Source organism: Aythya fuligula, chromosome 9, assembly GCF_009819795.1.
Source record: "Aythya fuligula isolate bAytFul2 chromosome 9, bAytFul2.pri, whole genome shotgun sequence".
Classification (NCBI taxonomy): domain Eukaryota; kingdom Metazoa; phylum Chordata; class Aves; order Anseriformes; family Anatidae; genus Aythya; species Aythya fuligula.
The window spans coordinates 22,364,550-22,381,901 of NC_045567.1; the positions used below are offsets into that span (position 1 = coordinate 22,364,550).

The 17,352-nt window shown below is 40.2% G+C and overlaps 1 protein-coding gene across 1 annotated transcript in view; it reads right to left on the bottom strand.

Moving 5' to 3' along the window:
* The window catches only part of LOC116492525 (multiple epidermal growth factor-like domains protein 6), a 179,116-nt gene extending 162,037 nt beyond the window's left edge, over positions 1-17,079 (bottom strand). Inside the window, exons 1-4 of the mRNA XM_032193296.1 lie at positions 17,069-17,079; positions 16,355-16,489; positions 15,983-16,092; positions 14,416-14,520 (exon numbers count right to left, since the gene is read on the bottom strand). Coding sequence (XP_032049187.1) covers positions 14,416-14,520; positions 15,983-16,092; positions 16,355-16,489; positions 17,069-17,079 — 361 coding nt within the window. The remainder of the gene's footprint in view (positions 1-14,415; positions 14,521-15,982; positions 16,093-16,354; positions 16,490-17,068) is intronic.
* Positions 17,080-17,352: the final 273 nt, after the last annotated feature.

The following is a 17,352-nucleotide window of genomic DNA, read 5'->3' on the forward strand; positions in this document are numbered from 1 at the left end:
ATACATGTAACACAATAAATCAGATGCAACTTAAGTTTTACTACACAGACAGCTTGCTTACGTCACAAATGTGTATTTAAGAACATACAGAAATATTTGGAAGATGAGAGAAGAGTCAGAAACTGACCAAACCTCAGTTTGAGCAGTGTTTCTGGACAGGTATCTAAGATTTTCTCTGAATTTTTAGAGAGTTATGCTTTGCACACTTCCTAAATAGCTGGTTAGATTTATTCTTCACCTCCAACAAGCTGTCCATATTCCATGAGAGGATTGAAAGCATTTCATTTGTTGGTGAATTCAGGTTTTACTTGCCATCTCATTTTCTTGCAGAATTATGAAGCGAAAAAACATTTTCGGTGAAGTTTAATTAGTTGCACAACCCCCAAAAGTCTTGAAGTATTTATTCACATATGCAGTAGTTCATCAGAAAACTCTGATTTATTATGGGCTTGTCAGAATAAATGATAACGCCAAGTGGCTGGCAGGATAATGAACGACTGCCATGATAAACGGATCGTTGCACAAAGCTATCTGAAATACAGCAATGATGACGAGAGCAACGCCGAGTTACATCCACAGTTTCTTTTTCCATTTCCTCTCCCATGTTATGTAGTTTTCCTCTGCCTCAAGTTTACTTGGCTAGAACAGAGGTGGAACATGAAATAAATTGTAGCTAAATTCTCTGGAGATGTAGAGTACAACTGCACTATAATCCCTGAATAATCATACAGTCACGCCACAGGTGAATGTGCCCTCCATGCAAAGAGTTTAGCAAGCATTATTAACATATTCATTTATTCCACAGTTAAGTTTGCCCTCCAATAAGCATCTATCCATGATCTACTGTTAGCATATTCTCCTTTCTGTTGCTTCAGACACAATATAAAACTAAATTCAGATTACTACAAGTGAAGGTTGTTGCTTTACTATGCTAAGGTCAAAAATAATTCCAAATTAAGCTCCCAAATACATTCGCGTAGTACCACCTACAAGCCAAGGAAAACATTTTTAAACCAGAGCTTCAAAAGCACATCTCCAGCTCATCCTTAACCACAAAGCAGAGAAGCCAGGAAAGAGAGGATTTAATTAAACTCTCAGCTTCTTTGACTGTGCAAAGATGCAGAAGCGATATACTTCAGACCCAAGCTTGGAAGCCATCGCTTGCATAAACAGTCCTTATAGCAGTGACACAATGAGCAAACAAGGCTACCCAGTTAAGTAAGCACTACACAAGTTCTCAAGAATACTTCCTGTAGGGTACAGAGATCCAAAATGAGAAAAATATTCAGGAGGCTTCGCGTATTGAGTTTGACTCTTTATGCCACCCCTGAATAAGTTATATTTACAGCATCTACATTATTTATGGCATAAATGCAAAGCTGGAATCTAGAGGTTAGAGGAAAAGTGAGGGGAAAAAGAAAAAGAAAAACAGACAATCGCTTTTACATGCAGGTACATGCCAGGCTGGGAGACACAGCTGTAGGGAGAAGACGGATGGGCAGTGGGAGATTCAGATTTAAGGCTCCACTGGAATAGAGCATTCCCACTCCCCTCCCCTCATCAGGTACTCTTTGTGTTGGCATATAAAAGGATTTCTACTACTTGCATATGAAGTAGGTGACGTAAAACACATCTACAGTCTAACAGATCAGTATTGCCTCCTCCAAGTCCTGTCGGGCTCCCTGAGCTCCCAAACAGTATGAGATTACTGTGAAAGAAAGCAGATTCGGGTCAGCAACCCCGCACACAAAAGCAACGCTTGCAGTACAGGTAATAGTGAGAGAAGCAATTGCTCATGAATTCTTGGTGAACCAAAAGCAATTAGATTTTACAAAGAAAAAAGGAAACAGTCAGAAATAAGTTTTCTTTAAAAGGATAGCAGAGCCTTCACTCTGGTGCCTCCCAGGTGAGGAGCACTATCAGAATACCTCAAACATCGCAAAAACACGGGCAGCTGCTTTTCTCCCAGAGGGCTGGGAATCGAAGCTGGCCCTTTCCACTTTGGTTGTGCTTAGAGGAGGTTATCAGAAAGTAGCTGAAGAAGCAGAAAACAATTTTGAAATAGCTTGGATCACAAGTTCTAGTCACAATTTCTGGCTTCAAACATGGTGAGGACACAAGGAAAATGAACAAGAGAGGAAAGAAATGATCAAGACATGCAACAGCAGTGACAGAATTTCAGAGAACCACAGGAACAGAGGGCTGGCACCTCCGAGAGCATTTCATCTGCAGCCTTCTCATCCTCTGCAGGAGCTTGACAGAGCCAGGTGACAGATACCTGCCTAGACAAATAAAGGCTTCTGCTGCACCTGCGGTAAGCAGACTATTTCAATGCTTCGTTATTACTGAAAAGAAGAGGGGGCAGCTAAGAACATGCCTAGGAAATGTCACATGGGGCAGCTTTGAAACACCCCAGTCTAGAATTTGACTGACTGTTTATGGGCCCAGGAAAACATGTCTGAAAACAAGCTAAGTTTAAGAACAGCAAGTCTCATGCTATGCAGAAAACAGGAGGAAAAAAAGGCTTTCCTGGTATTCCAAATCACTACGCATCCCAGAATTTGGGAGAGCACAGGAAGTTCTCTTAGGAAGCACCTGTGACCAGTGATGTGTTGATATTTGGTTAAAATAAAAGCCCTGACACACTCAGTTTCCTTCCAGCCTGATTGTTACCCACAAGTAACGCTAACCTGAAGCTCATACCACGCCTTCCAGAGATGTAATCACAGGCTACGTGCCTGTATCACCACTGAAATATTACTACAACTGCTGGGAGTAAGAGAGCAACCCATCAGTGATCAACAGCATGAGGCACAGAATTTTTCAATGAGATTTGAGGGCAAATCATAGTGTTAAGAAGACAAATGTCTGTATCTGTGCACAAAACTGTACAGCTTCGCTTTTTAGTGTCGTGAATGCACATTGACATTCAAGTAATCTAATGAAACAGCAGACTTGCCTTCCTGGAGAAAGAAGTCCTATGAGCAAGTAGTTTTTCAGATGTAAAAGGTACATCATACTGAGTGGTACTAATACAACCAAATTCAGACCTAAGCATATAACCTAAACCAAACCTAGCATTTCCACACCATTTAGACCTGTTCTCATTCCTATCTGGGTTGAGAAATATTTGAGATTGCCTATGGAGATTGTCATTTCCACTCCAAAATTTCAGTTTCCCAAGACTCAGCCTGAATTAAAATTCAATATATATGAGAACTGGAAAATATCAACCAAAAATGAAAATGTCATTTGTAATAGTCACGTTTATCCGGTAGTTTATTACTAAACACCACTGAATATAACAGAAAAGAGTGAAACTTTAAGGTGCCTTTAGCAAAAGTTTAGCCTTCTTCTGTCCCCCTTCCTCCTCATGTTTCAGGCAGGAGTAGTGTTTACTTCATAAGATTGCTGCAGAAATCCAACAAAACCCAGCATTACCTCCTTTCTAACTCATTTAGCCACATGTTTATAACACAACCCATGCTTGGCTTAGACTGCTCAGCTTTATGGAAGTCACTTGTAATACCAAACACACACATTGCTGTTCAATACATTCAACAATTAGACATTTTAGGATTTATTGGTGAATAGCCTCATATTTGGGGTGGGAACAGAATAGAACGGTGCATGCCTGACATATCTGAGCAAGAGCCAGATAGACAAAAAGCCCTCTTACTGCAACCTCCCCGGGGAAATCTTTGTTCATTTTAATACTTGTTCAGTCAGCTGTCTCCGTGAATGACAAGGTTTTATCTCTAATGTGAATGGCTTCGAAGGCTACTTGCATTATCCATTCTTCAGCAGCTGCTGCCGAAACCACAGGGTTGCAAACTTATAATTAAATCCAGCTGCCACTACTGCGAGTTCAGTTATATCAAAGTGAGCAGCAATGCCTCGTGGTTGCTGGCAAGATTCTGTCTCCATTTCTAGACAATGTAATTAACTCTTTTGCCCCTTTTAGATGAAATAAACATCGGCACTGAAGAATGTTGTTAAACGACTGTAAAATAGTATTTATATAGAAGAATTTTATGGCAGTCATTAAACCTGAGAAAATAAATTTCTAGGTGGATGATGACTGGGAACAGATAGATCTTTCCTTAATGGCACTGATAGGACACCCAAGGAGAGACAACACAGGAAGGAAGGAGTTTCCTGTAGAAAAGAGCTGACAGGATACATATTAACAGATCTACCCTTAAGCCTTAAAGCACAGCCTGCAGAATACAGCAAATATCAACAGCCAGTTTGAGACAATTGCAGGGAAGGGACAGCAGAATGAACCACGGGGCTTCCTTTGATGCCAAAATCACTTACAAAGCACAGTGCCTGTGTCGTAAGTCACTTACAATACAAACCCTGACTAAATAGCTTAATGTGCACATGTAATATTTGAAGTATATATATTTTTCCCCCCTACATAGTCAAAAAACTGTTCATACACATGTCGATGGCATATGGATAAATCTGCAAGAAGAGTCAAATTTAGGTATCTAATTTTCTTATTCCCAATCCTGTAAGTGCTGCTCAAGGCCCAATTTCATCACTTGTGCAAGAAGCTGCAGTGAAAGCATCTCAAACACACTGCACAGGAGTAGAAGCAATCAGCAGAGACACATTAGAATAATACCACTGAAGTAGAAAGCAAAGCATTCAATTGAGCTCTGTTTGTGAAGAATTGTGTTATTTGTACTTTTGGAAGCACACGGCAGCCAGTTTGCTCTGAGGGGCTGGAGGGAAGGCACCGCAGAGAGCAGAGCCCAGCCTCCTGCTTCAAGCATCACAGGTTAAGGAACAGGGAGAGAGATCTGCTGAGAGGAGTGGGACACAGAGCAACCATCTCAAAACCTGCTTCACATTAACACAGAGCAAGCCTTCCAAACTGCAGCAATAAAGATTTTAAATATTGCTGCTGGATTTTCTGCCAAATCACAGTGAAAGCTCCAAGTTACCTGCATGCTTTTCGACAGCAGGATTGCACACAGAGCCCCAGAACTGCTTGAAGTGGCTGTGGGCATTGGCAAGAGTCTGGCTGGAGTACCACTGAGTATTTAAACTTACCTACAGCACCCGACCTGATTTATTGTAATCTGCTCAGAGGCCACACTGCATGGTGTGCTGCAGGCTGGATACCCAAGTAACTTTGCCCCCCATCACACAGTGACCAGCAGGAGGCACAAAACTGAATCCAGGCATTTCTGCAGACCCGAGGTCTGCTCACTCACCTTTTTCTAGGGAGGAAAACAAAAAGGAACTGCAAGCATCTCTGCACAGCGTTCATCTTTCTTATGGCTTTCTACCACATTTTTTGAAGCAACATCAAATAAATGCTAACAGCTAGAAAGCAGGTTTTCTTCCATTATTCTTTACTTTTACTTTTCACAGCAAGTACAAAAGTAAACAGCCTTTTATATCAAAGAATAAGGGTGAATTTGCTCTCAGGTGGTTATTCTTAGGTTCATTTACTTTTGACATTTGTTTGCTGTTTCACTACTGCTGTCTGTCTACCTGTCGCTTTGTACTAATGGCTGTGAAGCCCAGGCACTCAAGAGCATTTCAGCGAGATGGGCTGATTATTATATCCTGTCATAGCTAGGTAGGAGCCAGTCACGATTTTTCAATCAGCGTTTTACCATGCCCATTTTAAAATGACAAAGCTTTTATTCCTCTGAACTTTTTAGTGGCTACTTCAAAGAGCTTTTTACCTGTAGAGGTTCGTACCTTCCCAATGCAGAGGTGTTCCTGCAGACTACACCGGTAAGGGCCAGCTGCATATGAAGAGAGAAATGAATGCAGGGGAAGGGCAAAGAATGAGGGACACAAAAGCTGGAGGAAGCCCATGCTTTTGTTTTCTTTTGAATCATTTATGAGATCCTGCTTGCAACTGAAATTAATCTCTGAATCAACTGTTATCCTTCACTAGAGCAGATAGTGTCATTTTTATCTTAACCATAACTTTTTTTTCTTGAGAGGTTATAGATAGCTTGGCCCTTCTGTGGTATTTTATGCAATATTTTTTTTCTTTTACAAGTATCTTCACAGAAGAACACTCCACTCCTCTTTCTCCTGAGTTTCTTATCAGCTCCAGCTCTGACATTTTCTATTTAGGTCCAACTTTATACCTGTATTAATTTGTGACTGTATATGTATATAATTTATTATTCAAATCACAGTCTGTTTAAAGTATCAGGACATCTATCATTTGCCAAGGTGCAGAATACAGAAGACAGATTAGAGAAAGGGATGTTACCAAGAGCAGAAGGTATTTATCCACTGACAGCAGATGACTTTTGATAGACCTACATGTAGGGGTTGACGTTATACATTAGAAACAGATCTAAAAAGATACAAAACAAAACTTAAAACAGTATTTTCTCCTGCTTTGAAGGCATTTAAACATTTAATGGGAAATTTTTTACATGCTATATTAGGGCTTAGGGGGAAAAAGAGAATCAAGAAGTGCATATTTGATTTTCAGATTTGAGGCATTTAGGCCATTGAAGTGCTGGAGGTCTCCAGCTATCCACTGAGACCAGAATGTGCTAAAAGGTTAAGTCAGAAGACTATCAAGGCTAAAGTGTCATTAAAGTTGATAAATTAATTAGGGACTGAAAGAGCAAGACAGTGTTTTTCTCTTTTTCCTACAAGGCAGGCAGGATGAGATCAATTACTTCTAAGTAGTGTAGGTCATAGCAGGAAAAACAATCAATCTAGTTCACTAACTATAAATAGCTGTTCTGATTAATATACTAATTTTAAACACCAAACATATGTCAGCATACTTTCTCTTGCAAATACTTTTTATTACCTACATAAAGACCAAATGCTGTAGGCACTTCTATAAAATTCATTTTAAACTCCACTCTGGTACAAATTTGCCCCGACGAATCATGAATTAAAATCACGCAGTAAAAAAGCCAAAGAAAAATCATCTACTGTTTTCAAACTTAAGCAGAAAATCACACTAAAGCACTTGCTTAAATAAATGTACACACCTAATGCCGCTTCCTGCTTACTAAGAGTGACCAAAGTAAGTGTCAAGCTCATATGACAGTAAGGCAAGAGCTGGCTTTGTGCCTAGACTTCTGTATGGGTCCTGTGAACCGTGAAGCTGCCTTGACAGAGTTGAATATCTGTCCCACTGCTCCAGTTGATTTCTTCTCTAGGACAATTCTAAACCATGCAAGCATTGCCTGTCTTTTGAAGAATTACACAAGTCATCTTGCTGAATGGATATAAGATCTGAAATGGTTTTGCAGTGTAAGGGCAGCAAACTTTCATTATTCATACCTTGCTCTCTACTTTTTGCCCTGAACAGCATTATCTTTGTTGTCCCTGTGCTTATAGAAAGGCTTTTTTCTTGATGTCTGTGCCATCAAGCAAGCTCCAGCGCTGTCGAACTTTCATATTGCTTCTGGAAGGGCCAAAACTTGTACATCTTTTGAGACTTCGCAGCCCCTGGCCGAGGAGGAAAGCAAGCAAAGCTGTGACAGCAGTTTCCAAGGTCACCACGAAGCAGATTGTGCAAAAAGCATGAGAACGAATGCAGAGGTGGCAGCAGTACATGGAATGAGCCCTGACAACTCCAAGTTGACAGAGGCTGACGATACACTGGGCTATGCTGGGAAGCACAAAGGCTGCATTGGTAAGAACTCACCTGACACCAGTGCACTACAGACTGTATGAAGGAAGGACGACATTTAGTCCTTGTCGTCTGCAACAGCAGTATCTACATCTGAAATAAAACACTGCTTTTTAATTAGAGGGGAAGTTTGAAAAAAGGTCATCCTTATTTTAGGCTAAGTAGATTTCCAGGTCTCCTTTCTGGAGGTCTTGCATGCCTACCAGGCAACTAAAGAAGCAAGGCACGCAACTTGCTCTGCCCTACAAAGTCCCTTCTCACACTCCGAACAACATCAGAACTGTCTGGCCACCTGGAGTAGGAACTTCAAATCCAAGAACATCTGAAATAAGTCAAGGAAGGGGGATTTTTCAAATGCCCATTGGGCAGTAGAAGACTTAACACTGAATAAAAATCACCTGAAACAGCCTTCAAAACGGTGTTAAAAGAACTGTAAAGCCTTCAGTGTTGGAACGAATTACAGCAAAGAAATACTAATGGGATTCTCAGACGTCTTCATGTGAGTCAAGGGCTTCAGCATTTGTAACATGTCCAATTTATATCAAGCCATTTAAAATCCAGGCTCCCCGCAATTTTGTCGAATTAAGACAATTTGCTTTCTGTAGAACTGGCGGGGACATCAGCAGTGACAGCTTCCTTAACACCCACCAGGCATTACCTGCTGGCCTCCAACAACCCCCACGTGAAGGCAGCACCAGGTGGACCTGCCTGGTGCTGCCCATCTCCTGTCTCTCCTTCAAGCAGAAAGGGAGCACCGAGGTCTACTCTGAACTCCTGAGGAGATGAAACGTGTCAACACACCTTGCTGGCTGTGTTTGTGGTTTAAAACACACTCATTTTTAAACTTCTCGCTACTTTGGGGGTTTGGGATGCTCAGCAGCAGCACTGTTATTACTTTGACAAGCGCTAAAAAGATGTCCGTCACCACAGGCCCTAATGCAGGCACAAGTGATTGCACGGCTCTGAAGCACTTCAGCACACGCCAAGCCAACAGGATGCTCTCAAGCTGCCTGTCAAGAGCTCACACAATGCTGGTGCTCTTTTACTGCTATATAAAGAGCCAAAAGCATCCACACCTTCATATTTGCTGTCAGCCAGCACTACTTAATCATGACAACAGAAGAGAATGGTAGCCAAAGAAAGAACAGAGGGCTGACATATAATTTTTCTTCAGAAGTTTTCCACCTCTCAGAGCAGAAGAAGGACAGAGGAGCCTGTCCCACTAGGAGGGGAACACAATTGCCAGGCTTCTTTCTGCAAGAAGCTGTTTTTCTGTCCTAAGCAGCCTCAGCCATCTCTGCTTCCCTTGCTGGCATTGCACCAATGGAACTGAGTAATGTGGAGCAGGAGGACGACTATGGTAGGACAGAAAGTGACAACCTTAAAGAGATTATGTGCAAACTGGGGGAATCATTGTGTCATCCTCCTCCACTCTTTGAGAGAATTGGGAATCATCATGTATTTTCTTCTCATTTACACATTTTCATGCTAAAATATTCATATTTGGTGAAGCTGCACAAAACTCAGTTAAAATATGAACACAAAATACCAAAACCCTTGGCAACAACGAGGGTCTTGGGATAAAGAGCACTGCATAAGCATGTTAAGGGTTAACCTAGCCTCAAATACACAAACATTTTCTAGTTCTACTAGGAAACAAAGTGCATGAAATCTGAAGACATCTCTATGAATAACAAATCCATGGGACTTTTAGGCTTGCCTTTTGCCATTTTAATGGACCTACACAGAAGGAAATTTTGTTGCATCATTTTATGGATATATACTGTCCTAAAAGGCTAATCCAGGTCTTCGGTCTCAAATCCAGGTCTTCAAGAGACCAGAATTATACAGACAGGAGATTCATTACAAGTTGAGAAATAACTCTTTGCATCAAGAAATATTTACTAGAGAAAAATGGAAGGAAACCTTCACAGTGAAGGACAGTCGCACAAAGAACCAGACCGTACCGTTTCAGTCATTGCTTTTAAAAAATGCCTTTGCTCTAAGTAGTTCTGTAGCATGAACTCTCACCCAGCCAGACTAGGAGGTGTTGCCTTTTTTCCCCTAGAATCTTTATACAGTTCAATATCCTAATAGTGTGTGACCAGAGTTAAGGCAGAGATTGACAGCTAGTCAATGAACTGATGAATATCTATCTCATAAGCATTTCATTTTAGCTACCCATGCAGTGGGCATTTTGCCTTTACATACACATTCCAGTGTTATTATCTCATGCTTAATTACTTAGGTCTCAAAGCACTTAAAGGAATGAACTATCATTATCGGCATTTCATATAGAAAGAAATTGAGGCACAGTGGTATAATTTGCTAAAAGTTATTGAACTCAAATCCAAGGTCAGTGGCAGGTGAAAAACAAAGCTCTTATCTCAAATATCAAGCAAGCACTGAATTCAGTTGACCACACTGCCTCTTGAGATGTAGCCGTAGCAAACGCTTCCTAAGCATGTAACCTTTGTAGTCTACATGAGCCAGTGTAAAAGGATTTAAAGTTTGACCTGAATTATGGCAAACATTTCAGTGTAAACCAGAGCAGCTGTACACTTAGATTCTATAGGACGTTGGGATATTCCGGTAGTCATTCCATGCCTACTTCTAAATATCTTCTGAAAATACCCATTTTCTCATAGATGCTCAGTTTCAGTCACCCATGTCTGATTGTAATAGCTTTCTGCAAAGCCTTTGTAATGCTGGGCCTTTGTTTTGTTCAAACAGATAAAGGCTGCTCAGTTCTCTTCAAGTATTAATGTCAGAGTAGGAGGCACTTGATAAGACCAGCAGTAAATTGAGGTCTGATGACAAAATGGCTAAGACAAAACTAACTTTTTTTGCATTGGGTGGTTTTATTTACACAAGGAGTAAATAGTTACCTCTGTTTGTACAATTTGGAATGCTTTCATTAGCTGCGTGGCCAAGTACAACTTCCAGGGCTGAATTAAACAAGCTAAATCAAGTTAATTCACTTCCACATCCAGCTCAGGTGGCTAGCAGGCCTTGAACAAGATTACCAGGACAACCAGTGAATAACTGAAACCAGAACTGCAGCCAATTTAACTCTTGGCACTGGGTTTTACTATTTCTGTTTATTATAAGTCTTTCCTCCCTTTTGCTGGGTTCAAGACAAATAGGAACCTCAACTTCTGAGCAAGTTAAAATAAATAAATAAATACAGCTTGCAAGTTTATACTGTAATTGATATAAGTCTATTATTGCAAGACAAATTGCAACAGACAATGAAAGAGACAGCTCAATTAGTTACTGAGTCCTTGTAACGGCTATATGAAGAGCTCAGCCATTTCACTCATAAATCTTTCTTCTAAGTTTTTTATTGCTGCTAGTGTGGGTAAAATAATAAAACTATGGAGTGAAGTATACAAGAGATGCATTACTGTATCTCTAGTCACAATTACCTAAAGTTTGTTACAGGAATCATAACCATTTCAGCATCTAATCAGAAATAATATTGTCTTACAGGCTACTAAAACACCACAGTACTTTTAAGAAGTCACTAGATTTGATCATGCCAATTGTGAATAAATACCCCTGCTGCAGATTGATATGGTGCACAAGGATGTCCTAAATCTTTCGCAACAATGGGTCCCAAACTTTCTGTGGGACAGAGCAGTGCAGAGCATGTACCAACCTGATTTCCAGGAGGTTGACCTACTTACTAACAAGCTTAGTGGCAAATAAAGGCAACAGGGGAAAACAGATTAGAAGACCAGGGATATTTCCATTTTTTTGGATTTTTTTTTTTCCTTGTGTGTTTTGTTTAAGAGAACCTAATTTTAACCTACCCCCTTTTTTGCAGTATTTTTTTCTGTTGTCTGTGGATCACAGTACCTAGCAGAGAAATGAGAGCCACTGCACATACATAACTGCAGGATTAGCTGTCAACACTGAATAGCAGGAGCAGAAAAGATGAGCAGAGAGGTTGGGAAGGGGCACATATGATAGGGTACGTGCACTCACTTGAGCAAGATTGCTGCAAGTGGTTATGAAATGTGAAGTGCCAGTGGTTCTCCCTGTATTAGGGGACCAGGGAGAGGCCACAATACCAGAGGTGGCAGTTACCAAGGTTAAGGCCAAAGATGCCAAACAACCAGCTTTTTTGAAAGATTCTTTGTGGCCACATAACCACATAGTCCCCTTTCCCTGTAAAGCCTCTGAGGGCTACCTGAACTCTCCTGCCAGAGGCAGTCAGGAACACAGCTTAGGGTTACAAGAAATTGCATCTCTGTACCAAAGTGTCCCCTTCGACAGAATCACATATTGTAGAATAGCCCTTTCTATTTGCACTTTCTAGCACATATTCCAAAAACAAACCATGGTCTGACTGGCACTCATCTGCTCCACTGAATCCTCAAAGCAAAAGGTGCTGGTATGAGAGGTCTCCTTGTCTTTTGCATTAAGTGCAGGAAGGAAAAACATTTTTAGTAAACTTTCACATGCAAGTAGGGGAGGAGGAATAGGCTAGATTTAATGCTTATTTAAAAACACAGCATATTACAGTTTAGTAATGCAGTCACGTTAAACTCAAACTACTTAAAAATGGCAGTTCCAATATCAGCCAAATAAAAAAAAAAAAAAAAAAAAGGAAAAAAAAAAATCAGATGCTAAGGTTGCTAGCTCCACAGTGCATTTTCTTTAGTTTTGTTTGCAACAACTATGGTGTTACAACCCTCACAAACACCTGACTGGAGATGCCTGCAATGGTTAAGAGGCCTTACTCTCTAAATTACCATGCTTTTGTTAGGCGGGTGAAATGGCCATAGCGTTCTTTCAGAAAGGAGTATTTCCCTTCAGAATTTAATTTATAAACTCACTCCTGCCAGGCTGCGATAGCAGCTACTGTATAAACCTGAAAATGATGACTACAGAAATTCCATTCAAGCCTTAGGAATCAATAGAAAGCAGACAAACCACCAAGATAAAGTTCCACCCAATTGCAAAGAGCAAGAACGGCAGGATACCTCACTTTGTGCAGTCTTTATTTCACAGGTTGGTGGCTGCGGACACTGCAAAAACAATCTCATTTCAGTTTGAAAATCTGACCTCTGCTATCCCCATGCAGCACCCATATAATCTGCCCGTTGGAAATGCTTTAGTGTTGTAGGTATTTCCAGGCAACAGAAGGAAGACTAAAAACTAGTGAAGACAGTTTAGAACTTGCTGAGACATATTGCATTTGGTAAAAGCTTCTTGTATGGGCTCCTTAGAGATCCTAATCTTGCTTACCTTGAAGCAGCAGCTTTACTGTAAGACAGTAACAAGGCAATCTTCACTGGTGTCGCGCCGGTTCATACCAAGTTACACACAAACCCGTGTATTTCTGCACTGCCCATAGAAACAACAATTGCAGCATTACCCTTAGGATTCACTTAACTGAACTAATACTGTTTGAAGGCAGATGTTGGCATGCCGTAGCCTGATGTCAGCAGAATTTTCATCAGGGAATTTTCATTGTGAAGTGCTCTGCATTTTATTTAAATGCTTGCTTACAAATGAAAAGTGTTGCCTATGACCAGGCTCCATGAAATAAATCTGATGCAATGTTTGCTGACTTTTTTGCATTTCCTACTTACTGTTCCGGCTGCAACTTCAGCTGCTTTATTACCTTCACCTGGGGAGGCTGCTACCCATACAGAGTTATTTCGGCATGGTCATGCAAGACCCAGTCCCGCACATAAGACTTGGTGAAGCCCAGAGATCAGAATGACAGAGGTTTTGAAGCAAGTATAATACACACTACGTATCAAGCACAGAGCTTAGCTTCTCAGCTCTCAAAAGGGATTGCTGTTGTAAATAAAGTCATCACATCCCTTCTCACTTATACTTCACAAGACACAGGCCAAGCGTGGATATGAACATATTAGAATTATAAGTAAACATTCAAAAACTTGCCTTTCTAAACCAAACTATGTGCTTCTGTTGAGAAAAAAATACCATTTGTTTAATACGAAATAAATCCTTTGTCTCCATCAGAGTCTACTGTGAAGGGATGACTTTTCCACCCCTTTTCAGAAGCCAGAAGGATGCATATCCATAACTTTAGAGAGCTTTATACAACGTGAGATTCTTAATTCACATGAGTTTCAAGAAAACCTTTTGCAAGTTTGTCAGATCAAGAACCAACAAGAGAGGAAAGGATTCCCATGAAGAGCAAGCAATAGCCTAAGTTGCACAGACTTTAGTACCTAATTTGCTAAAATGCATGTAGAGTGAAAGAGTAGCATATAAGTTACTGTTCTGAGACTAGAAAATATTCAGTAGTGATCTGTAAAACCAACTTTCTGGTTTTCAGATGCACCAAAGAAAGCCCATTAATAAATACATTTGGCTCATTTGCTACGTACTTTACCTGTGCTCAACCTGTTTTGATTCAATTCACCCTTGCCACACTTAAAGAACCACTGAGAAATTTAGCAAGAGCACGTTGTGCACATTCAGAAGCAAGCAGCGTAAATGATATTTCATAGGACACCACCACTAATATTCAATGGCGTTATCCTTTATAGAAATTCATCTGCTATCAACAAAATTCATTTCTCAACTTGCTTTGTTAAATTTCAATACTAAGAGGCTTATCCTGAAAAATAGTGGCCAAATAGTCAGTTTAACTTAACACATGATACTGAAGAGGTAACTAATTTTAAGAACAAATACCTTGTTATATATGCATTTTACTGAAACACTATGAAATCAACGCAGTTCACCACAGATACGTTTGAGACAATTTACATTTGACTCACCATACTGGCAGCGAGGACCCTGAAATCCTGCAGGACACTGGCACATCTGAGATCCTGCTTCAGAACACTTCCCTCCGTTGAAGCAAGTGCCAGCAGTGCACAGCACTAGTACACACAAACAGAATGAAACAGGGTTTTGTTTATTTTGTGCCAAGGATTCTCCAGAACTGCCTCTTTCTATCATAGCCTGCTGTAACAGGCACTTCCAAATAAATGGAATTCATCCACTTATTTAAATTGAAAAGTTAAACTGTGACAGAACTTTATTATGACTACAACTACTATGTTACTATGATGAAGTTTAATTTTAATAAAAAAAGACCAGGATGACGCAGTTTAGCCTGAAGATGCTTCAAAATCAGAAAACACAGTTTCCTAGGACTGAAAGTACTTCCTGAATGCGGAATGACAGAAGAGATGAACTGCTGGAGAATAATGCAGCAATGATTAGGAAACATTGCTGTATTAAAAGATGTTTTGTACGTCCAAGGGAATTACAATAATTCTCTTTCCTTCTTCCAACACAGATTTACTTGCAATAGGTTAAATTCCACATACTTGAGCCAAATTAGCATAGAGTATCAAATATAAGAGAATAATCCAGCTAGTTCAGTGCCTTAAAGAATTCAATGTAAGTCTTCACTGCTTGTTCAGGAAGGTGATAATTCTACATTACCCCTGGTGTTCAAGTGTTACATTCCTTTATGCCAGAGACTAAAATACAGATTGTAAACATATCTTTGACTTCTTACGATGGAACAGGTGCACACTAAATATGTAGATTCACACTGAAACTAACAGAAATACCTTTCAGGCTTTTTTCTTTCTTTTCTTTTTTTGCGTAAAGAGAATCATAAAAGCAAGCTCTCTGAATGTGGTCTTCAAGTTGGTACAACGATTAAAAAAATACATAGGAACAGATGCTTGCTTTCCTACAGAAAATATAATTACCAACAAAACAGTAGCAAAACTGAACAGTGAGTAGATTGTTATCTTCTATTCATGTCTTGTTAACAGTGGTTAAAGTGCTCCCCATCATTTAAATTTAATTCCATGTTTTAGGAAAACATCCAATCATGATTAAAAATTACTAATAGGAACAGGTTCTCATCAGATGGAGAACTGCAGGGTAGAAAGTCAATTTACTTCAATGGCAACAGCAGCAGTGAAAAAGCCAAACCAGTCAGACTCCACAAGGAGTGCTATGTCCAAGAAACAAGTGCCTTACAGCAGATTTGTTTGCATAATTTGTGTAACAGCAATAAATCTGGTTGGCCTGTCAAAGCCACACTGGCACAAAAAAGCTGCAACAACTATAAGCGGTAGAAACTGAATTTCTGATTAGCTCAAAATTCAAGTTCCTTGGGACTTTTGCATACAACAGCTTTTGTATTTTTTAAAAGAAATTTCCTCTTCCATAAATAGACTGCATCTTTATAGATTAAATTTCTAGTTATAAATAGCAAGAAAAAAAAATCTTTCTAGAAGGAAGATTTAGTAAGAAAATAAGGTCCAAGGATATGATCTCTTCAGTCATTGTTCTGTCACAGTTTTGCCATCCACTTACAGTGCAAACAGCCAGGTTCATTGTTGTGTTGGACCCATCCAGGACAGCACTTATAGACAGTCTGATGCTCCATTCTGTACACCTGCTTGTACACTGTGTAGTAACCAGACCTTTGAAGAGAATTAGTTCAGGAGAACAGTCACAGCTCTAATTTAGCTTATTTGCATCTCATCAGTAACAAACCATACTCAGAAATGTAAAATATTACATACATTGTAAATGTGGTTATGTCTCAACAGGATATGATATACCCTTAATTAAGTTGTAAACTGTTTCATCTTCTGAAATATATGCAACTTTTCCTCACAAAAAAATATTAAAAAATTTGCACTCTTTCAGTAAAAGAGTTAATTTATAACAATAAATAATTACCTTCTCTCATAGCCCATGCACCACCTCCTCCCCGTGCAACCTTGTTTCCACATCTTGACCATCCGACTGAAGGCTTGAACGCATGGCTGCTGGTGTCCTACTAGTGCCAACTCAAACACTGGACAGACATTTGGCCTTCAGGGAAAGAAAAGAAAGATATATAATTTTTAACACTATATTTGAAAGTCTAAGCATAACGAAGTATATTTTTCCATATGCAATGGTTATTAAGAGATTGAAACAGATTTTACATTGCTATTTAAGAACACTGTACTTCTGTGACTGATTTCTCCTTGAACTGATCACAAATGCTCTCTTGGAAGAGCACACTATCCAGAAACACCTGACAAACCACGATCGACTGAGCTCAGACAGGCAAGTAAGTGCTCCCCAGGCTTTCATGGAGCCAAGGTTTCGTTAGTGTATTGGTTGCACAAGCCATGAGCGTGACCATGTTCCTGGTAGCAATTTTGACATGAGCTGAACAGCTAGGCAGCAAAACACGACCGTACCTTGTTCCCAGAAAATGGGAGGTGAAGCACCTGAGCAGGATTTGACTGACGACTCAGGCACTATTTGCTGTCTCTAGATGACAAAAGCCTTTCAGATGAGGCATTGCTGACAAAGGATGGTGCTTCACAAGCAAAAAAGCGGATGGCTAATGTGAGGGAGCCTGAAAGGCTGTGCTTGTACTGAGTTTGCTGGGAACCTCACTGCCTAGCCATCATTGGGCTGATGGAGCAGGGTGGAAATCGCAGGCCTGGCAGCTCCAGGTACCGACCTTCATCGTTCGAGCCACCAAACAGCCAGGCTCTAAATATAACTAACGAAAGCAGATCCTACCTTAGAAAACAGCATGTAAACTGAATAAAGCATACAGTGAAATACAGGTTGTGTACAAGTCCATGGAGGCTTTGCCATTGATTCCAGAGCAGATGAGATTTAGCTAAATTGCTGAGGAAGAGGGACGGTCTGTAAAGAGCCCCCCTTTGCGAGCA